This window comes from Trematomus bernacchii, unplaced genomic scaffold, assembly GCF_902827165.1.
Source record: "Trematomus bernacchii unplaced genomic scaffold, fTreBer1.1, whole genome shotgun sequence".
Classification (NCBI taxonomy): Eukaryota; Metazoa; Chordata; class Actinopteri; order Perciformes; family Nototheniidae; genus Trematomus; species Trematomus bernacchii.
The window spans coordinates 1,537,770-1,561,360 of NW_022987735.1; the positions used below are offsets into that span (position 1 = coordinate 1,537,770).

General features: G+C 38.4%; 2 protein-coding genes across 4 annotated transcripts; both read right to left on the bottom strand.

Annotated features, from left to right (window-relative positions):
• Nucleotides 1-11,618: 11,618 nt before the first annotated feature.
• Nucleotides 11,619-18,855, bottom strand: LOC117494990 (glucoside xylosyltransferase 1-like). Of its 3 annotated transcripts, XM_034146038.1 has the most exons (8): nucleotides 18,505-18,855; nucleotides 17,866-17,958; nucleotides 17,106-17,289; nucleotides 16,688-16,819; nucleotides 16,351-16,602; nucleotides 15,963-16,086; nucleotides 15,581-15,753; nucleotides 11,619-12,694 (listed from the first exon to the last, which is right to left on the bottom strand). In XM_034146038.1, the coding sequence occupies exons 1-8, from the start codon at nucleotides 18,717-18,719 to the stop codon at nucleotides 12,533-12,535; spliced, it is 1,335 nt and encodes a 444-aa protein (XP_034001929.1). In that variant the 5' UTR covers nucleotides 18,720-18,855; the 3' UTR covers nucleotides 11,619-12,532. The 3 variants fall into 3 exon arrangements, with proteins under 3 accessions (XP_034001929.1, XP_034001930.1, XP_034001931.1); XM_034146039.1 differs by lacking the exon at nucleotides 17,866-17,958; XM_034146040.1 differs by lacking the exon at nucleotides 16,688-16,819.
• Nucleotides 18,856-19,641: 786 nt separating this feature from the next.
• On the bottom strand, nucleotides 19,642-23,152 carry LOC117495002 (YY1-associated factor 2-like). Its single transcript, XM_034146058.1, has 4 exons — nucleotides 22,997-23,152; nucleotides 22,587-22,712; nucleotides 20,856-21,008; nucleotides 19,642-20,741 (listed from the first exon to the last, which is right to left on the bottom strand). The coding sequence occupies exons 1-4, from the start codon at nucleotides 23,020-23,022 to the stop codon at nucleotides 20,501-20,503; spliced, it is 546 nt and encodes a 181-aa protein (XP_034001949.1). The 5' UTR covers nucleotides 23,023-23,152; the 3' UTR covers nucleotides 19,642-20,500.
• Nucleotides 23,153-23,591: the final 439 nt, after the last annotated feature.

A 23,591-nucleotide genomic window follows, 5' to 3' on the forward strand; every position in this document is an offset into this window, starting at 1 on the left:
GTCTTAGGGAAAATCTATCTGAATCTGAAATGTAGTCCGTTAGTAAAAAAACATATCTTGAACATTTTCTACTGTGAGTTTTAAGGGTGATCATTAGGCCATGTTAGAGTAGTGAAATCAATGCTTTATAAGTCAGATAAAGAAGTTTAAAGTCTGTTGATAAAACCACTTCATCATTCATTCACTATGCTTCTTTGTCCTCTATTATGAATGTATAGGATTTCTAGTAGCTCAGTTATTTGCAGTAATCATTGCCTTGGGTATTTTAAAGGCAGTGTCAAATCTTGAAAAGGAGACTGCTGCATGGAGAGGTCCCACCTTGGATTGTATACTGAATTTCTTTTCTTTTTGCTTGCGGCTTCACTGTTTTATGCACATTCTCCCCAGAAATGTCTCACAGCAGTTAAATAGTTCTGTCTTTAATACGTTGGTTTGTCTCTTGTTAGGATTCATTCACCACGCTTCTATCCCCATTGGATCATGGCTGACAGAGAGCAACACTGAGAGTACAAAAGACGTACAAGAGGTTTTATGCCTTAAACCGCTTGAAGGCATTTGTTCAGAGATAACTATTTAAATCTCTACACTGAAGGTTTGTAGCAAATTCTGAAGGCACTACAAGAGAATACAAAAAGATTTTTTTGGAGGAAGTCAGAAGTTTAGCGCTCAATCTTGCTTATTGCTGCAAGGCAGTATTTATTTTCATTATAGAGGACTAAATAAATGGGGAGGAGAAAGGACTCGATTGCAGCAAGAAGTCTTTTGATAAAACCTTGGGAGATTCAGTTAGGGGATAAAACATTGTAGCAAATGAAGCGTGAGCGTGTGAACTACCAGTTTGCATCACCTTGCCGTAGGAAACAAAACGAAAACACTCCTGAGTTTGACTGGACCATCTTTGTGGGTCCTTTTTCATGTCAATGCCATCACAAAGCCCAAACACATACAGGTCAGCTGGATTACAGACTCTAAATTTCCCCCAGGTGTTTGTCTGCCAATTTGTGTTCACTCTTTGATGGATGGGTGGCCTGTCCAAAGTGCTTCTTCCCCACCTTCCACCCAATGCGTTTGGGGATATATGTAATTGAAATCATAAGTCTGGTGTCATTTAATATATCTCTTATTGCAACAAATCCATAAAAAGAGTAACACCAACAGTGAATCTAAACTTTGAGTAAGTATGGTTTGTTCAGCCTAACCTGAAATGGTATCTTCCTCTGTGCCAGAGAGCTCGATTGCTTTACAACAAGTCATAAAAACACATCAACGAGGCACACCTAGCACTGGGTGCCATGGTCTTTGATTTACAGCAACATGGGCGCTGTAGTTTATTTTAAGTCGATCCAACAAACACCATCCTGCTGTGTTGATACTCACTAGAGTGCAAAATCATAATAATCCGCTGATTGAAAATAGTCTCTAACATATATATGACTTACTCCTGTTTGACAACTGTTAAAGCCTACAATGCCCCGCTGTATTGCACTTTCAGTTTTCAAGTATACTTGAAAGAGGAGAAGAATTAGATCAGGTTTGAGACTCACCAACACTGCTCCATCACTTCAATAGACATTGTATTCATGTTCATGTTTTTTGGTCTGTCAACAGTCTTTTCTCTGCATACTAACAGTCAGACGAAGCAGCTACTCAATACTATCGTATTTCATTATTGCAAAAAAGGCATTATTGCTTTAGTCAAAAGATGTAAGCCTAGGAAGACTAAAGGCAAACACATGTGCTTTCTATGAGGATCTCTAAATGAACATTAAACAAAAGTCACATATTTGAATATGCATGTAAATGTGACCATCACTTTATTAATAATAATAATAATAATAATAATAATAATACATTGTATTTATCGAGTGCTTTATCAGGTGCTCAAAGACGCTTTACAGAGATAAAGATTAAACGTCAATTTAAATCGAGCAATAAAACCACATTTAGCACAAGGACACAACATTAATCACACACCAAAAGCTTATCTGAAAAGGTGAGTTTTGTTCAGTGTCTTGAAGAATCTGATTTGTTGTGTGAGTGAGTTCAAGCGGGTGGAGGCAGTGATGGAGAATGATCTGTCACCCCAGGTTCGGTGATTGGTTCGATTGACGTAGGAGGGGGTCTGGTTGTTGAGGGTTTTGTGTGTTAGGAGGAGGACTTTTTAAATGTACCCGTGGACGTACAGTACAGGGTGATGTGGTCTTGGGAGCGGGTGTGGGTGAGGAGGTGGGCGGCAGAGTTTTGGATATGTTGGAGTTTGTTGAGGATGTTGTATGATGAGCCAGGCAGGATGCTTTTACAGCAGTCCAGTCTTGATGTGATGAATGCGTGGATGAAGGTTTCTACAGCAGAGAAGGAGAGTGATGGGCGGAGGCGGGAAACGTTTTTGAGGTGGAAGAAGGCAGTCCTCGTGATGTGGTTTAGGTGTTTATCAAATTTAAGCTGGCGGTCAAAAATGACTCAGAGGATGCAGATGTGAGGGGAGGAGGTAAGAGTGCAGTTGTCGAGGGTGAGGTTGAAGTTAAACATGTGGGAACCAACTGCACCCTCCCTCTGATTACTTGTACTGTGACCACAATGATGTGCTGAAAAAGATTTGCTGTGCTGTCGTTCCACTATAATAGAGGGGGATTTCTATTCAACCAATCCAAGATGCCTGTTGTTGTCACAGAGTGTCCAGAAGCAAAACAGAGAGATAGTGTTTGTTATTTGTATAATGGAGGAATATGTGAGAAAAACAGGAGATGCAGCCTCCAATGGGAGGATCTCTCCTGGGACGCCAACACCTGAATAATAATGACACAGACTGACAACTGAGAATAGAGGAGTGGTTTCTGAAAACCAACCCTGTCACAACAGAGCAAAAAACAATGGTATTTCAAGTAAAAGGGTTTATATCTTTTAGTCATTGTGGCAAGATTGGTAAATTCCCAGCAGGCAACATGGATAGAATAGAGGTCTTGCAAAGAGGTCTACAACAAAATTGCACAAGTGAGTGGACAGAGTGGCACAGCCGGAGGTGTAGAGAATTCAAGAGAATGCATTTTTCTTTTTGCATATATGCATTTTCATTCATTTCGGACCATAAAACCATGTTACTCAATTCACTGATGATTGTATCGCCTCTTTATATGTAAGATTGTGTTCTCAAGCCGGTCATTTGCGGTTTCATGCATAATTCAAGTGTGAGAAATCAAAAAGGCAATGAAAGAAAGAAATATATGTCACACAGGGTTTAACATAATCCTCCAATGTTGATTATTATCCAACTCTGTCTATTGATGGCATCACCTCAGCTTTGTGTTCACTGTATTTCACACCTTTAGCCTAGCTGATGGAGAGAACAATCATATTATATCAGCTGAATGAGCGCTCTTAACTTGTGTTGAGTAGCATTACAGATAGCATGGAGTCAGTGAAATAGTGCTTTGGGAGAGCATTCAAATGGCAGTGCTCTGTGTGGACAAGTCATATAAATGCCAGACCTTATAATTAGGATTAGGGATAAGGTATCTCTCCCAAATGTTAATTGAATTTGGAATTTGGATAAAGCTTTGAATAGCTCGAGATAAATGCTTGATGATTTAGACCTGTATCTGTCGCACTGCGCGGCACATGCTGATTTTAATTTGATCAAAAGCCTGAGAATATTAAGAAAATACTTTTGCAGAGTTGTTCTATTTCCCCATTTCGTTTCATTTACACACTTTCTAATGGAATGAAAGGAAAGTGCAGTTGCCTGAAAGGTTGTTCAAAGTGGAAGCATGAAGGCAAATTATGTTTTTATGACTCTCTGCTCTGGTGCTCAAAATTGCTGTTCATTAGAAAGCAGAGCAGGAAGGACTGCAGCAGAAAGCTGCTATATTATAATATATAATCAGAGACAGTGTCATCATTTCATAAGGCATGACAAGCCCGTCCAGGCTGAGACCCGGAAGGTGATGTCTACATATTTAATCTGAATTTCAATGAATTTGCATTTCATTTTGTCAGGTTTCCTCTTCTAATTAAAACTAGAGAATGAGAACTATTTTTCACACGTAGCCTTGATTATATCTATTACTGGTTTGTTGTGAGAATGATCATTTTGACAAACAAGGATCTTTTGCAGGTCCTCGAACAATATTTACAAGCCTGTTAAATCTATTGTTTACTCCTCAGCTCATTTCAAACCACAGAAAATGCTCTGCTAAATGTCTGTGTCCCCTCTAATCAGCTTTTCACAAATGAAAACAAACACACTGAAAACTCTCCTTGCTAAATTTCCTCATGTGGAAACATAATGATAAAATTGTAGTCATCAAAAGAATAGTGTAAGTTGTATTTGGATTTGATTCGCTATGCAAAGCTGGAAACTTCTTCAACTTTAGAGTCTTAAAGTGTTGACCTTTAACTTCTGACGCCCACAGTTTCTTCAGTGGTGATGTCAGCAGAGACTACAAACACCTTCAAGAACTGAAAGCTTTTACATCTGGTGGCCATCGAACTTCAACTTTAGGGCAATTAATTCAACAGTTGTAATGAAATTCAGTATTTAATTATTCATTTGCTAGGATGATGGCTTGGTGGAAAAAACACATCCTACACAGTCTGAGTGTATGACACTGCCCTTTGGTCCTGCCTGTGGCTCTTCAACCTGAGGTCTATTAGTTAACATGTGAGCTACTCCAACATTATAGTATGGGTTGGAACTCAAATTCCCAGCCACAGTTATGACACAAAGGATTATTATATCAACGTTTGTGTTCGTAAAATAATTATTTGAGAAGCTTCCTGGATTATCCTCCAATGTCACACGGTACACCTCACTGATCTGCAAACAGGATTAGAACTTAATCTTCTTATTAAATTGTCATTCAAATGTTACATAAAGTTGTATATTCCTGGCTTCATTAGTAATGTCAGATATAACCTTCTGCGAATGTGTGTTTATGGACTATGCATTCATTCATCCCATATGTCCAGAAGGAGGACAAGCACAAATAATTGATCATACATTGTTGGTTTAGTGTCAAACAGTGATTCATCAATATTCCACGTTTGAAGTTAAGCAATCTTATCATAATTTCAAGTAACACACATTGTACAAACAGAGGGGTGTTTCTGCAATAATAGGAATAAAATATAAAAACAGCATTGAGTGTAAATATTTCACTCAATGTAACATTTGAGACCTGACTCCACATCACAGCCCTTTAATTGATTTATCTTGAACACCTCTATAGGTAGAATATTGAGTGAACGAACATTGCATGGCTGCCGGGTAAAGGTAAAAGGAAATCCATGCGTGTTGGAGGGAGATAATTAATTAGAGCGAAGTCAGACCCTTAAGGCACATACCAGTGACTCACTCTGAGTCCCATGACAATAAAGATTTCCCAATTTAATTTAAATCTGGTTATTCTCTCGACATGATGGACAACTTTTAAAATAAAGACAGTTTCTCCTCTCTCCCTGTTAATATCCCTCAAAATATGATGGCTGCTTATTTTAAGGCACGAATGACGTCTCGTCGAGGCTGCCTTTCTGTACAACTAAGGTTTCACTCTTAATATTTTTGGTAGTACAATGTTTTGTGGCCATAAAGCTATTTTATTATCAAATGACAATTAACTGAGGAAGCCAGTTGAGTGAGGTTGCCCTGGATATAATACCATAAAACAAGAACATATTGGATAGTGGAGAAAATATGCTGTGGTGGAAAGAATACATTTGACTTACTTTTATCCTATTCCCATGTAATGCTAGTTTACTTCACTATGTTTCAAAAGTGATATCTTATATGTTTAAAAGAGTTATGTTTTTTCCACTGAATCGATTAAACAGTTATAGTTAATAGATATCGTATCTGGTTATAATAATTAAAACATATATTTATTGCTGAACATTTACCCAGTGGCTTTTTCCCCTCAGCACTTCTAAGATGATGTACATTTAGCATATACTACTTCTAGCCTTTTACTTAGGTATAAGACTGACTTTTAATGGGGAATGTTTACTTTGCACCGGTGCAACAAATGGGTTCTGTAGTAGTAAATAATTAATCTGGTATTTTGCTGTTTTGGAACATGGAGAACATTTTTTATTTGTTCTGCTCTGTAAGAACGCAGAATATCTTATAAAGTGATAATGCTTCTTGTTCACGGGATCAGAACAGCTGCTGTAAAAACTCACAATGCAAGCGAACAGTCTTCATTGAAGAGGAGAGTGATTGTCTTTCATTTTAAGTTTCTAAATATTTCCTCGAGTCATACCCTATTCTTGTAATCTAGACTAACCTACTATCAGTCATTTCACTGAAAATTAGGCCCGCCTTTGCTCCAAGCATGCATAAATAATGATAATGACTTACAGGAGCTTTGATGAGGAACCATCTCTGGGTTTTGGTGCTGAAAGTGCCCTTGAAAATAATAAAGGGGTCTGAAAAATGGCTTTCTTGGAGCAATTTGTGCTTTCTTCCTTATTTGAAGCAATATAGCTCATTATGCATTTTGCAGCTTGGTAACCTTAAATTGCATTGTTGCTGTAATGCGTCTGATTAATCTATTTCAGTGTTACAAATGCCTTAGAGTGGTGCAAGGAATATAATGCTAAATTAGATTGAGATTAGGTTTTTATAATAGGTTTCACATGAGGGGCATTTCCAGAAAACCCCAGCTCACTTCCATCAGAGCCAACAGTTCATGAGGTGGAGAGAGCCTTGTGGTAAATTGTGGAGTTTGTGGAACAGCCTATTAGCCCTGGGGATTTTCTTGAACGTACTTTCAACTCCAAACGAGAGACACTTCTCTGGTCTAAAGCCAAGCTTGGAAATCCAACCATTAAAAATCTAAGTTTGATGTGCTGTAGCCACATTTTTCAAAAGTTCTCATTTGCCCGTGAACGTTTTTCAAAGCACTTAAGCATTGTCCTTTTCCGTGTCAGAGATACTTGTTGTGGCAAATCCATCATGTGTCGACGGCTGTCAGACTCTGGGAAAAACAATTAAAGGTTCCATGCACGGGTCGAGCTGCTCCAATAGTCAATGAAGCAACCTCTGTGTGTGGGCCCTGGGACGATACATTCATTAGGAAATGCCAGTGAAAGAGGATACATGTGGAAGACAATTAAATGACCTACACTATATGAGGTCGAGGACTCAAGGGGACTGAAAAGATAAAGGGAAAAGTCAACTGAAATACAAGTGTAGCCTACAGAACAAACTGTACCCAGTTCAATGTAATTATAAAGCATTTAAAACAACTTGGGTCAAAAAAGGAAATTACATTTATATGAATGTCACTGTGCTGAGAGATTGTCATATAGAGTCCACGAGAACTTCAGTAAACAAACCAAAAATAGGAGCCAAAGGTAGCTCAAGGTCTTTTGCATGCCTCCAAAAGGTCAACAGACAAAGACAAAACCTTACATTAATTTGCAGGCAAACAAACAACACACATATTCTTGGCATTTGGCCAAGTCAGAGGCAATTTATGGCCACTGATGCTGCTGTCATGCTGGTGCATGAAAGTGGAAGCCTGTAATAGTCCTTGCAGTCAATCAGTTACCATGAATCACATGCTCAGCCCATTAATGCTGCTTGTCAGTGGTGTGTACAATGCAATCAAGAGAGTGCGGAGTATTGAATCATGGGGCATATTGTTCACTAACAATACTTGGCATTGCATTGATTTCAACCAATAGTCCTTAAGCCCTCAGGCACTGGGATGTGGCTCATTGATGAGACACTTTATCTGGGGGAAAAAGGTCAGTTGGAGTGATTGATACCCTGTTTTATGAGTGCTAATACAGATGGTATTACTTGTGCATTTTGAATGCTCAATCTCAATGACATTTACTTCAACTGGGTCATAAAAAGCCAATATAAGATTGAGACTGAGTAACAACATCCTTATTTTTGTGTGTTTGAATGTTATGCATCTATAAAACATGCCATGCTATCTTGGATGGGATGGCAGCGGAGGCGAGAGCCCCTGGGGTCAATGTGGAAGCTCTTTGAGCTGTTGTTTATGACTGTTGAGCCAGAAGAGTGGAGCAGCCACCCGCGGGTGCCCGGGGTATGGATTATTTGTTTAAACATTGATCCACACAGTGTAGCTGTGAGACAGTGTGTCATTAATCTAGTTTACCTTTAAAGGTAGGGTAGGTAAGTTTGAGAAACCAGCTCGAGATCGCTAGAATTTGAAAATACACAACCGGAGGAAATCTGCCACTTCCTTACAGAGCCCCTCCTCCAACACACACGAACGCGCACATGACCAATGAGGGCACGAGATAAGTTTGTGCACAGATGGAAGGCTGACAGGCAGGTAGGCCATCCAGTTATTTTAGCCGGACCGGCTAAAATGATTGGTCGTACTTTTTACAGTATTACGGCTTCCACAGATGATGTTTTTTAATGGAATCTTTTGTCAAAGCACTTAAGATATTCATTGCTATCGGGATGTTAAGAGCATTCCATGGAATATAACAAGAAGTGTATCTCGAGCCGGTTTCTCAAACTTACCTACCCCACCTTTAAGGAAGAGATTTGAATTATTTTCTGGAATGGTATTTGAAATGCAGGTTTAGAGAAGATCCACAAATGACCTTTCTTAGGTAGCTAACGCGTGGATGTAATGACGGCAATGTCAGTCTGACAGTCAGTCGGTACACCACTTAAAGTAATTACACACTGAAATATCTAACTGCAGAATGGATTACCATAAACATTTGGAAGCAATCATGTTTCCCAGCTTTAGAGAAAAATGATCAATAACTATTGGGGGGATTATACTAACATGTAGTACAGATATTCAGGATGACTTGTAATATCTTTGGTGGTCCTGAATTTTCATCTAGTGTCATTATCAGGTCAAACTTTTATTTTCAAAATACAAATGCAAGTACTTTTGGTTTAAGTGCTTAATAGAAACATATTATAAATCCTTTTAGGTCAAAGATTCAGGTGAAATAAATATTACATTTAAAATGTAACATAATAATGAATGTTCATGTATTAAACATCACAGCTGCACGTTAGCATTGCTATTTTGCTACCTCAGACCTTTGCTGTGCCAAGCGCAGCTGTGTACTCTTAATCTTGTTCCACGTTGAGCTGAAATAAGGAAACATCTTTTAATGTGTATACAGTGACAAGATGATATCTATATTTTTGGACTATAGGCATTAAACTGGAGACTTCATTCCCATATGCATATTTTTCATCTTGTTTTGCTTACAGTGGCAAATTCACTTCTCAGCATGATATTGAAGGATGCATGCATGGCTAATGCTCAACGCTAAATTACATTAATTGTTTTAACCCCTGACATATAAGCTCAAAATACCTGTCTCAGCAGTGCTGGCAAATGTACTATTGATCAACATGTTCACTAGTTAAATGATATCCTTCTGCAGCAGGAAAGATCGAGCAGAGAGATAGATGCACAACAGGAAAACAGATTTTTTTTTTACCTGGTCTATTCAACAACATACAGTAGACTTATATCCTCTCATTCCCACTCTGGTTTGTTGAGGTATCAAACTGACAAGATACATTGTCAGGTTTATGTCTTGACTAACTGAAGTCTCATCTTCACTCAGAAGTACTGTCATGCAAAAAGGAGCAGATTGAAGATCAGTCGTTGTTTAAAGGCAGGCTACGCTCAACGAGGAAATCCTGTGTCATGTCAGATATTGAAAGCCTCAGCAGCGCTTTTATTCGTCTTCCTGACAGCCCACAAAACATATTGAGAGGGTACTGTAAGTATGAAGCCCTTCTTGATGTCTGAAACACAGTAAATCATCACCCTACTTTAGAGCACAGGCCTCTTTTACCACATTTGTTTGGTTTAAAGGCATGCACAGTAAAGCTTTGGCTAAAGTACAATAACAAAGCTCATGTAACTTATGTTTTCAGTGACTTCAGATTTTGCTGTAACCTTGTATGCAACCACAACTAGAAAAAGCATTACCTCAAGCCAGAACATACACAAACAATATTGTATCCCAAAATAAATATACCACAGAAATACAATTATCCAAAGAAGGTAATCAGAAATATTCAGAATTAATTATCCTAATTTCACCTGCTGGATTGTAACCTATGGCAACTGTTTGTCACATCGACTTAAACAGTGATATCTTATTGTGTCTTAAAAGTTTTCATTTTTCATATTGACCTTTGGTAGAATACTGTGTATGGTCTGCACACAGTCTCCGTGGACATTACTACATTCTGGTTTATGAATGCATTGTTTGTGAGTGCACTCTGCGATCGGTAAAATGCTGTCCTCTTAAAAACTGCAGATAATTGTTGGACACATAAGCTCCATATTTTCCGAATATAAAGAGGATGACTGCCTAATATTGCATAATCTTTACTTTGTGACTCTTTTCACTCTGTGTTAGGCCATTTGCCTCGGACTGTTTTAATTTATGCCTGGGCTTTAATTTGCTATTAAACATTACGGAGGCCAAGTGGTGCGAGCAATAACATGAATAATCCATTGGCAGTTCCTGTTAGACCGAGAGAGGAAGAACCTCAATCACCATTATACTCAGGGGGAGTGAAACCAGGCAGGAGCAGCATTAGCCTTCCCCCCTAAAAACTGAATATGCGTCATATTGAATTGTAAACATACATCTTAATAAGGGCTGGGCTTGAGCTATTCAATAATATAGTTGAGCATTTCTCTGCAAATGCATAATGACCTCATGAGGAAATCAATCGAACTTGTGTTTGATCTGTATGGCTTTTTTGTATGCACATAACAAACCAACACATGCTCTCCCTAACCGTTTTAAGACACTGTTAAAAGCAAGTGAAGTAGTACTACAAGCGATTCTCTATTAAAAATAAGAATCAGAGCCAACTGTCCTTACCCATATGACTTTGCTATTGCTCATTAGCTTACAAAACAACACACAGTGATTGTTGCAAATCTTTATAAATGACTGCTGGTTTCTAACTGTCTTCACATTTAAAATCAAGCTTTAGATATCTTCAGAAGTGGTCATTCTTAAAGTACTGAAATTGTTTTTTCCCCACTCACTGCACACTTTGTAATCTCTCAGGAAGAAACAGGATATCTAACAGCTTCTTAGAAAAGAGACCATTTTAAATTCATCATGCACATCAATTGCCTATTCCAGTCACGTCTGTCAATCTGCCTGTGAAATGAAGAGCCAGAGGGTACTGACCCAGACAAATCAGCTCCTTTTCGACCATCTAACAACACTTTCTGAAGTCCTCACACTCACACATTCGTTTCTTATTTTTAGCTTGCCACTTCCTTTTATGATATGGCTCATGCTTTATCTCTGTGTTCATTGAGTGGGAAACAATGACATATTAAAGTGGTTATGATGGCTGGTGCAAAAGTCTTCATAAGAAAATGTAACCTAAAAGGAATCTCTGTCAAATCATTTAATTCAACCAGAATTACTTTACCTTATTTTTGAAACACTAAATATATGGACGTATTGCCCAAATTACTGTATATTTACTCTTAAAGCAACAAAATTACATTCCAAACCATATTTAAAGCTTTATCATAATTTAAAATGGTACAACTTTTGCCAATTTAACCAATGCTACCATATTTTTGACATATGCATCACAAACAACGTTGAAAATACTTTATAATAAAATATTTATTCCCCATTCATTTTATATACACTTGAATATCAATGCTGGCTTTTCGGTAATATGTTAAATTCACATATTATTTTGTGTTGATACAATCCTCAATTTTCTAATAGTGCAATTATTAGCTAGTCTGTGACCCGCTGGCTTGATTGAAAACAAACTGCTCGCTATGTCATTGTACCTGTCATAGTAAAACATGTTCACATAGGTAAAGTAAAACAAAGCGACTTAATGGCTAATACAATGTACAGTATAATAATTGTACAATCTTTCATACCAGAGTATCTTAAATGATAGCCTCATGTAAAGGTTTTAAACATCCAAAGTGCTTCCTGTCACAGATGTCCAACACTAATAAATACTGAATATAATCTGTATACATGTATTTCATGTATTTGTTTTGTTAAAAAAGAAAAAGGAAGACTCAGGTGTAACTAACAAGTACCTTCAAAAACGACAACAACCCTTATCCATGATATACTGCAGTGACAAAAGGCTGTATGTGCACTTATATTAAAACAACTCTGATAAAATACTCAAACTAAAAGTACCTGCTGCAATCTCCCCAAAGATATAACACAATTGTACAAAATGATTGTTGGTTCTTTCTCCAAAGTGTCAGTGCATTTTCCACCAAGGCAGGAAAGCATTTGTAATTGGACAGATATGTACCGTCATTGGCTTCATTTAAGAATAAAATAAATATAACCTGTACCACAGAATACCCTAACCCATTTCCAGTCTTGATGTGCAGTTTGTAAAAGCAATGCATGATGGTTCAGTGTTGACCTGAGTCTGTTTGTCATCCAGCTCAATGTCTCCACAGGAGTGTCTTACATCCAAGCCTCTACTTCCAGAGACACTGATGAGGATATCAATGATATTGGAGTGATGTCCTGTTCATCTTCTCTGCGTGACTTCTTGTTGAACAGACAGGATGCTCTGTTTTAACTTCTTTGTAAACAGGTGACTGGCTCTTCCACAGTACGAGTTTGTGGTGGTCCGAAGTGAGGCTTCCAGCGGCTGAAGCAGTGAGGTCTCCATGTTCTCACCAAATGGGTACTGGGACGAAGAGAAACATGAGCAGGTATTAGATGTCTAATTTCAGATCTTACTATACATGTTTTATTATTGCATTACAGATGTATACATCCACTGTTATGTGTCTTCAACGTCAGCTCTTTTCCTGCTCCTGACATCATAATAATAATAATAATCTTTATTTGTATAGCACCTTTCATACAACAAGTGCAGTCCAAAGTGCTTCACATAGACATTTCACAGAAAATGTATATCACACAGAATACAGATACCAGTAAAAGACATAAAATCAAACTTGCATAGAGTAGACATATATACAAAATACAATTAGATTAAAGGTAAAACAATGAAATTGTGCATTAAAAGGAGGATAGTGCAAATTCAACACACAATCAGGTGACAGGTTAAAATGCATCGCAATACATTGAGTAAGTGCAGCATAGAGCAGGAGTTTGCTTCCTAAAAGGCTAAAATATATTATAATTTTTTAAGACTTCCACCAAGCTGGCTTCCCTGATGCCTACAGGTATTTGGTTCCACAGCTTTGGGGAATAGTTAATGAAAGCTGCGTCACCAAACGTCTTTTTACCGCTGTTTTTTGGAACTTGTAAAAAATCAGCAGCAGAAGATCGCAGTGTTCTTGATGGTTTGTAGCTTACAAGGGAGTTCATAATGTAACTTGGACCTTGCCCATTAAGGACCTTATATTTTAGGAGGAATCAATCCTAAAAGAAACAGGAAGCCAGTGCAGAGCAGCTAGAACTGGAGTAATGTGTTCTCTCATGACACATGATTTAAGAAAGACTCAAAACATGCTTTAAAAAACAAACAGAAATACATTTGTTATGTTTACAACTGTTGCATGCTGTAACAGCCATGATGGGACAATAAGAACTGTGTTCAAATCACACAAATTAAGTGCCACATTTATCACTGTCACTTCAAGACAATGACATTCTGCATTTGTTTCATAACTGTCAATTCAGAGTGTGTTTGGATGATGAATATCTATCGCCACACGCTGTAAGAATGGGCTCAGTAAGGCGTAACATTGCTGGTGGTTACTACAGCTGCAGCATTCCAGATCTGCTTCATTGTTGGATGCTTTTTTGTCCCCAAGTGAACAGCAAAGATAAAACTTCCATCTCTTCAGCTAGTTAATATAAGCAGCTAAGGCTTTTGTCACATAGAGAATGTAAATAAGAATGCAGGGTTTCTTTTTGTATCGAGGTACACCCTTCTTTTACTGCTCTAGTAAATAAGAAAATCACTATTTTACAGCATCTCATTTGATTCCAGTTTGGCCAAGCATTAGGTAACTCCAAGCTTTCACACTTTCTTTATTATCTTTCATATACTGCAGCAGGCAATAAAGCACCATTAACAGCCTCCTATCGATTTTTATGTGGATGCTGCTGGTGCGTTGTCCACACAGCCATCATGATGTCTCAAACTAGCATCAGCACTAAAATGTTTACAACTCTTCTGTGGGCTTGGCTGCGTAATGGCTGTGCCCTTTATTGCGCGCTCCTCTGCTGGCTGGGCGAGCCGGCCGTGGGAGCGGGGCTGACTAAGGAGCTCTTGGTGAGATGGAAATGAGAGTTTCCTCCAGAATTGCCTGCTCCAGGCTTTAGGAAGCTGTCCTCAAAGGACTGAGTGGGAACAAAGTGGGAGGGGGCCTGAGGAGCTGGAACAACAGGAAGCACTGATAAAAGCTTCAAAATATAACAACAGAGGATGAAATGCTCTTCAGTTAGGCCTTCTTCTCTCATAATAATACAACAAAGCCCTGTATCTTACATTTATCTACTTAATACAGGAAGTGGATTATGATTACTTATGGCAAAACACAGCACTCCTCCGCCTCCTGAAATCAGGTGCAGTCTGGTTTGTGCCGTCTGGGATGCTGTATGCTTGTTTGTGCTGTCGGAGAGACTGATGGAGGCATGAGGGCCGAATGCCCCATAATGAAGCCCGCTCGTTTACTTAATGGCTGAGAACATTGCCCGCACTGATAGTGGCCCGGTTGGGCCTGTGGCGGTAATGGATGGAGACCGGCTAATGAAGCTTCCCCTACTCCCCACGATTACTGCCTGCATGTTGACCGGTGCGCTGAAATCAACTTGAGCAGATCGAAGGAGAGCCGCCCAGCAGTGAGAGAGCTCTTCAGCTGACTTGCGATAGCTTATTGATGATGAATGAGCTGTGGACTTTTAAGCTCCAGAAGCTGAAACTCAAAAGGATGAGTGTGGTGATTCTATGTTTTTCTAATTGTCAACAAATCAAATTAAAGAACCCATGAATTCCTCCTACTAACGAGAATTGTCTGTGGGTCCCAATTCTCATATAGCTTACCTCTGTGTGCCATAGCCCATCAATGAGCAACACAGTTTTGCTAGCTGACAAGTTTCTTCACTCCATGAATTTTAGTGTTTTAGCTGACAACATGTAAAGCAACCATTCCAGATGGCCAAAGCAGAGCAGCGGGGGGGCGGGGGGGAGGCAGATTTGTCTGGCTTGGGAGAGAAAAGAAAGGAGGACGGAAATGTTTAACAGGCTATTGATTAAGCATTGGTGGACGGAAGCATCTATGAGAGCAAAGCAATGGCCTGGAGTGCCTATCGATAATTTAATGACAAGAAAATGGTTTTCCAAATAGTCTGTTTGTTTCACAACTGCCCTCTAAAAAACAAAGAGGCACCAGAAAGAAAGTCTATAAAAATGATCGCTTCCCCTGGAACAAACAAAGCCTTGATTTCTAACATTACCTCACTTTACATTGTTATCCAATTAACAGTTGGAAGAAAACTCAAAGTCAGAATCTTTTGCAAAATGTGGGGATTGTTAACAAATAAGAAACCACAAGTTGTGTCATTTACTGTAGGGGCTCAGAGAGGGCGTCTCTACCTTTTGGATGGCCTCATAGATGGCTCGAAATGCAGGCTGCTTATCATTATGGTAAACTCCCCTGTTACCATGGAGAATGAAGACACCTTCTTGATCAGCCTGTTGACAGTTGCTGCCATAGATACAGTGGTCTGGACGGTAGTTCCACTGGCAGGGGAACACATAGAGGCTTTCTGTAAAAAGTAGGAGAACTTTATTTTGTTGATGAGGACTGTGAATAAACTGGGTTTATCCAATTAGAACCTATTACAAACCCTCACATATACTTGTATATTTCATTTTAAATATCCAAAACAACACACTTAAGTAAAGACTTGTTTGTTTCCTGAAACAACATAACTTTCATGATTAGAAATAATGTTTTATATGTAATTGCACAAACCTGGGTTATGGTGAAAGATGATGTTAAGAAGATCCTGGTCACCCCAAGTGATATTGAGTTTATACTTCTGGAGAAGGGGCATCAGAATTTCCTCCCACTTCAGTGGAACTGTTGTCATGTCATTCTAGAAGTAAAAATGCATGCTTATTGTGATGGTTTACAAAGGAACAACAAGAGTGACCTCTGCTGGTCAATCTTGGTTGTTCAGCTGAAGCTAAAGTCCCCTTTAGTATTCTATTTTTCAATGTCTACATTTCAAATATCCCCAGACCCTTCAATGATAACTGTATCTAAAAGTGTTGATTTAATATGACTGGATAAAAACAGCATATTACTCCAAATACTGGTACAATACATTGGCTGACAGTAGCCAAAAATCTACACCTACCTTAAAAGATTTCTCCCTGAGGCGAGTCATGTTCATGAGCATGACTCCTGAGTTGATGCCCGTCTTGCCATAGTAAGGATGTCGGGCAAAACGGTTGTACCAGCCGATGCGTGGCTCCTCGTGCTCCGGAGCCATGGCAGCTAAGTGACTGGAATCAAACTGAGAAAGAAGAGCCCAGATATCCTCTACTGGCTGCAAAAAAATGATATCCGTGTCCACATAGAGCAAAGAATCCACCTCCTTCAGGATCAGCTGGAAAACAGACCACAAAAACATTTGTGAAAACATTTAACAAATGGGTAATAGTTATAAGCATGAAGGATTAGCTTAGATGTACAGGCAGGAAGAGTCTCTGAGAGGCACAAGGTTTGAAGAGCTTCTTCCACTCCTTTGCATTCTTCTCAGGAAAAGTGATAGGGTAGATGGTGAAGTTAAACTTAGTCTGAGCTGTCCTGGGCCAGGAGTCCAGCTTTAAGAAAAGATATGCACAAAGAAAGATTGTAATCCACAAATATTCCCATTTAAAACATGTACTTAACTAGTTATCTTGATAAAAAGGGTTTTGCTTTTATGCCAAAAAGTAATGGTTGCAATAATGCTTTAGTGCGCTTCTCTTTACACCAGAAGACAAAGGCTTAAGACATTGTTGAGACAGATTTAGATATATCTGGGCTATTGCTATTACTTTGTAAAACCTGAAAATGAATACAAAAGTACATGAAAGTTCTGGTGTTGTTTTTGGAAAAGATACTCACAGCATTTTTGAAGGGCTCATGTAGATCATCCTCAGCAAAGATGTAAAAGTGCAGAGGCTTTTTGCTTAAGAGAACAGCAGACTTCAACATGGTGAGGGTCTCCTCTAACCTGGTGCCACAGGCCACCACAGCCACGTGACTTCTCTCATCACCATGATGCTTTCCTGGAGAGCTGGACCTCTCTCTAAGAACCAAGACACAAAAAAAACAGTCATCATCAACCCCAACGTGTACATACAACAGCATGGCTACACTGACAGGTGCAGGAGAGAGAACAACTAATGTAGATATCACCAGGCTCAGCTGACTGTTGTTCAGCCCTGTAGGATTGGAAATGTCATTTTGTTTAATGAAGGGCTTCACATGAGGACTATCGCCAGTGCTTTTAGTTGCCATCAAGCACTCCTTATAAACGACTAATTACTAAGTACTACTACTAGCACACATTTCAAAGAACACTTTGCCAATATTCAATCATATCTCTGTCAATATGTCATAAAATGGCAAGGCCACATACACAACTATGATGGACAATTGTAGTCAGGGACTCGGTTGTCAGCATGTTGGATCTCTCAACTCCTTGTATTTATGACTTCAAGCTCATTACTAGTTTCAAGGGTACATTTTGATTGCAGCAATAGGCCCAGTGTTTACTCTGAAATGTGTACCTAGGAAGGAGGGGAAAGTTGTTAGTTAAAGTCTACGAATTATAAAGAATCTAATGGAAGCTTTTTAAAGAGGTGCTCAAAACCAGTCATACCTAAGAGATGATTCCAATAAGCAGTTCACTCCACACACATCAGCAGGCAGTCTCCAATATGGATTCCAGTAAGAAACTGACAATGATTTACACCTGACAGAATGAAAACATGATATTTTGTTTCCTTAACGATACATTAATCAAACATACTTTGGGATTAGATCATAGACTGTATAAAATAGGATTAGATCTACCTCCTACGGTTAATTGTTTAACAGGTGGCCGTTCTATAAATCCAGCAAAAAGCTAATGAGGGATACAAACAATCAATTAGCTAGCAATTGCAAGTAATGTTAGAGGATAATCACTTATCTAACTAGCTAACTGGTGGTAGATTTCAGATACAAGACCGACATTTTTAAAACATACCGCTGCTATAGACCGTAGTTATAAAATAGCATGATGAGTACGCGTACTATATTTTCAATGTATCCAGCTAAGGCTAAATTGCTAACCAGTTTTTACGACTTAACGTCAGATTTAGAAGTCGTTTCAACATTGTGATTGTAACCATATTATTTCGGTTATAGTCACGCTAACTTTATTCCAAGTGCAAATGTAGCTAAAGCTAACCAATAGCTCTATTATGCGCTCACTAATGCACTTAATTAATGCTAAGTGATTAGCTAGCTAAGCTACCTGTCATGCCCTTCTTCATGGTCTCGGCCTGCTAGTCCTGGCCTTTTCCTGAGAAGGTGGCCGTCGTCATGACTGCGCCCGCCGGGTATCCCCTGCTCTTTTAGGCCCCAGCCATCTCTGTCCTCCAAGGTGGAGGCTAGCTGGTTGAACACATACACCAGTGAAAAGAAAATGAAGACCATGCACAGGAGAAATGCTTGAAGATAGCATCGCATTTTGCGTTTCAATTTGCATGCTCTAACGGAACATTTTTGTGGATTTTTAGCTACAATCTGAGGTGCAACCAGCTAACTAATCAATCATAAATCAAGTCAGAAGCTAAACCGAAGAGCACGGTCGGTGTTTACAGTTTTCCGCCCCACCCACATATGGTACACGTGTTTGGCGTTTGATCAATCATCTGTCAGTTATGTTAGTGTGCGAACAGCAGGTGTACAGTAGACAGCCAGGTAACTAGGAATTAGTACATCCATGCTTAGAGCTCGGTGCATATACAATGTTAATTATAATCCTGTCAAACGTTCTGTTAGGTGACCATTTTCATGTCAAGGAAATAGGGTTGGATTATATTAGCGAGCTTGACATGCACGTTTTAATTCGACTGACAGTTTTGACTATTGCTGAACAGTCTATGGATGAAAGAACAGTTGTATCATTAAGTCTTCAAAAGTAAAAGTATCATTGGAGTACTGAACTACTGATTTGTTAACATCAGTTGAATGTTGGAGCAGTTAGGTTGTTTAACCTATAACAATGCATGTTTTATTAGTGATCACATATTTTGTCACAAGGAAAATAATATGGAAAATGCCTGGCTGTCAAATAAATGTTCACATTTAACCTGAAAGCCTAATGTAAAGTATAGAGTATCTGGTATAAATACTCAAATACCTTAGGGTTTTATTTATATGCATTCTGTGAAAAATAAAACGAGTTGCTTTTCATAATTTCTGTCAAGGGCCTTCCTCTCAAGACACAGTTTGAAGAACATGATGAAAGATAATTATAACACACATACAGTATGGTGAAGTGTGTGCAACTCATTAATTGACTGCCTGCACAAGTTAAATACCAAGTCCATTGATTTTTCATTTCTCGCCTTTATGGAACATATCGGTAAATCTTTGAAAAAACAAATTCAATACTTCCATCCATTAATTGTGGAGACACTAAAGCAAATTATTGAGGTCAATAGTTCAGTTTCAGTAAAGCAACATTTAAAGAAATCCAAATGTTTTACAAATGATTTAAAAAAAACAATTGTAGCAGGGAGAATATCTTGAAATAAAAACATACAAGTATCTAGAACTTATTTTATTTAACAGTATTTTACAATATAAACCATTCTATAGATTACATCATGCTTAACTCTACCAAGTGAACGAGAAGCATACTTATTCAATATTTGAACTCAAATATTAGACAGTAAAAAAAGTATTGCATCCAATGGCATACACTGGAGTGGATCAGGCCAGTAACCAACAGTGTAATGATTTACTGAAAATTAAACAGAGGAATTAATGCTAACAAATGTTATCATGAACATTGGATGCCATTAAGTGCAAATTACGATAACAAAATTAAAAAATAAACTACAATTCTGAGATGACATTTTATATTTTCTTTCACAATGCATCATTTATTCTGTGCAGCAACTACCAGCTCAGTGTGATGCTGAAGTAACACTGAGGTGTTTAAACTTGAATAACCATAACACGTGGCACAGTTCAAATGACATCCAGGATTTAATGCTACCGTTCCTTTTTTCCGTTCATCATGCTGCAACAGTTCTTTGAGTTGAGCATACAGCACACGTCCCATCTCCTGAATTCTTTACCATCGTGGGATGGCAGTGAAAAATACAGCCTCAGAAGTGAATGCTATCATATTTGCATTTAAAGTATTTAACGAAAAAGCGTGCATGTTGAATTGTAATCTCTGCTCGAGGCTGTTGAGAGTGCAGAAGAATGGGGTGTGCTGAAGGGGTGTGTGAAGGTTAGTGAGTCTCTCCGTTAACCGGTGAGGCTTCCCTGTGGGGCGAAGAGCATCGGGACACCCCCCGTTCAGTGTTATCAGAGCTGGAGCCACTTTGACTGTGTTGGTCTGCTAAGGCAGCACCTGTTGAAGTCGGCGTGGGTTTGGCTTTCTCCTTAAAGTCTGTGATTATTACAGTCAAGTCTCCAACTGTGACTTCTAGATGCTGGGCGCTGCTCCTGTCGATGTTTTTTAACCGGGGCCTGGTGTGGAAAAAGGTACAACATTTTTTTTTTAAACGTTTTTGGAGGATTCCAAATATCTCAGTTGCAAAGACCACAGATTAAGATGAGCTATTTCCTTTAAAAACAAATTACCTCGTTTTTTTATGGCTTTTCTTTTTCAGTGTTGGGTCTTTATCACTCTTGTCTTTCTCTGATTTTTCTTTTTTCTCCTTTTTGGGGAGTGTGGGTGATGCAAACTGCTGATTTGCTTGCTGTGTGACCAGCTGAGAAACAGGCCGTGGTTTTCTGAAAGAGACAAAAAAAAGAATATTGGCATTGTGGTTACATTCATATATATTTTAACTTAAAAAATATATAGTGTACTGTAAATGGTTTTTAAAAAAGTCTGAACAGTAATCAGGTACCCATATATACACTTTCAAACATATTTTGCTTGCTGTTATCATTCTTTCTAGTCAAAAGTGAAAAGATTCCTTGCTAATGCTATTTGGATGTAATTGATGGGGGACAACATTCATAGCACTCTTTCTGGGTTAAAATGCATACACAATTTCATATGAAGTTAATATGTGGATTCAGCTACCTTACCATTTACATCTACATTTGTCAAATCAAGTGTGTATCTTTCTAATTAAAAGTAGAAAACACCTGCTTTCCGTTACTTCTAACAGTGTTTGGAGAAACAGAGCTGCAGCTGAGGTAATTGTAATATTAAGAGGGATTTTCACACTAAAAAGGACAATAACCTTGAAGATACCCCCTTGATTTGATTAACTCATACTGCTGAAAGAATATTACCTTGGAATACATTTCGGCACAGAACTAGGACTGTGGATATTGCCCCCCATGTATTTAAGTAGAAGAGCAAAGGACGGAATCTCTTCACGGTCAGTATGAGCAATATAAATAATAACAGCAAAATGGCACCTTACAACTGTTTTAAGAACATTATGAAAATGTAAGTGTTAAAAGGCATGCGATACATTTCCTCTGCATTTTACCATCTTTACAATTGTGTGTTCCTGCGAGTGTGACCATAGGCTTTACATTTTATGTGTGATGTACGGATATGTAAATGTTTCAATATGCTGCCTGTTCATTGGATCGTCTAGCTTAAACTAATGTAGTGACTCAACATGCCTAAAATAAACCATACTTTTATGAATGTTTATAAGTTTGGTTGTGTTTTTAAAGAGGTGTTGATTGAGTCATTTTGGAGGCTGGGGATTGTGATGCTGTTGATTGCAATGTGTTACACTGAAAGGTATTTTAAAGTAGTCTACCCTACCCCGAATGACATAAATGGTGTGGACAAGATAATAATAACATCTCAGGATAATGCAATACAATTTAACAGCACACAAATCATGGTAAAATACTGAGGTCCTGAGTACAATTCTTTGCAACAACCGTCAATTTTGACAATACGTCCAAAATCCAAAATCTATATTTTCTGCATTTTCACCCACACAAAGTTCTACATTTTAAAGTTTAAATAGATGTCTTCCCACTAAAAGGAATATAACTATATTGTGGAAACTCTGCATTCTTTGTTTATTTTGGTTTTCATTAAGAAGTTGTAAAAATTGCTAAAATATCCCCCACAAAATGCTAAGAACATACGGCCATAACCCAAAACTACATAATATTGTTTCCATAAAGTTCAATCAACCTCTATCTATCTCCCTTTTCAACAAACACTGAACATTAAACCCTTTATACAGATAGGATTTATGCATAATTGTTAGATAGCTGATACTGAGTGTATTTTTTTTTTGTTTAAATCATGCATTAAAGTAGTTTTGCATTGCTCGGATTGTTGCAAAAATACACAGCCAGACTGCCAGTAAGAGTTATTCTTACCGAGTGGACGTCCCCTTCCGCACATCACAAATCATGCACTTGAACGCCTCAGCGGTGTTCTTGAACGTGCAGACGCTACAGTCCCAGTAACCGTCGTCTGCGGAGGGCTTAGGTTGCCGCTTTGGCCTTCAAACAAAAACAAAACAAAAACACTGTGATAACGTCACATTTTCAAAGAAAGACAAAGATTACCGAAACAGGAAATACACGACTCTAAAGTTATTTTCTGCTCACAAGTCAGTCACAGAGAAAAGGGGAGCTTTCAGTTCACACAGGCAGTTTTCCCCATACTAAACCAGAAGCCAGCCGCCATGAGCACTTCAGTAAAGCAGCTCCATCCATTGACCGAGCTTTCTGCCATCAAACGGCCCGATAAAGTCTTCATTTAAAGACACTAGCAGCAGTTTTACCTTGTGGGGCTCTTCTTGTCTCCCATCTTACGTAACTTCGACTCACTGGAGTTAAAAAACGTCAATGTTACAGGTGAAAAAACGCATTTAGCTGCTACTCAGATGTCGTAGAAACTCCTGTCGAGGACAGTCACGTGACGCCGGTTCACCCAATCACAGTTAATGTAATCACAACAGACGCTGTAATAAATGTGACACAACATTGATGAAGGGCGCTTTGTCAATGTGTTCATGGTAAAATGAGAGCGTGCCGACGTAGACATGTTCCATTGAGGAATGGGGAAGTCAAATGTAAAATAATACTATGTATTACTTTTATCTTCAATAAAATGGCATATTAACAGAGATCTGTTGACTTTTTATGTTTGAGGAGTTGACTTAATATGTTTTTTATTTTTAAAATCAAGTCCTACATTTTGTTCTAATACATTTTTATGCGTGTTTATCTACACCAAACTACAAAGTAAACACAATGTAAGAACATGGTGAAAACGTAATACATAATAATTGTGCTTGCATGAAGGGTATTAGATTATATTTACTTTAAACCCTTTATACTCTACATTTTGAAGGAAAATGTTGTACTTTTGATTTG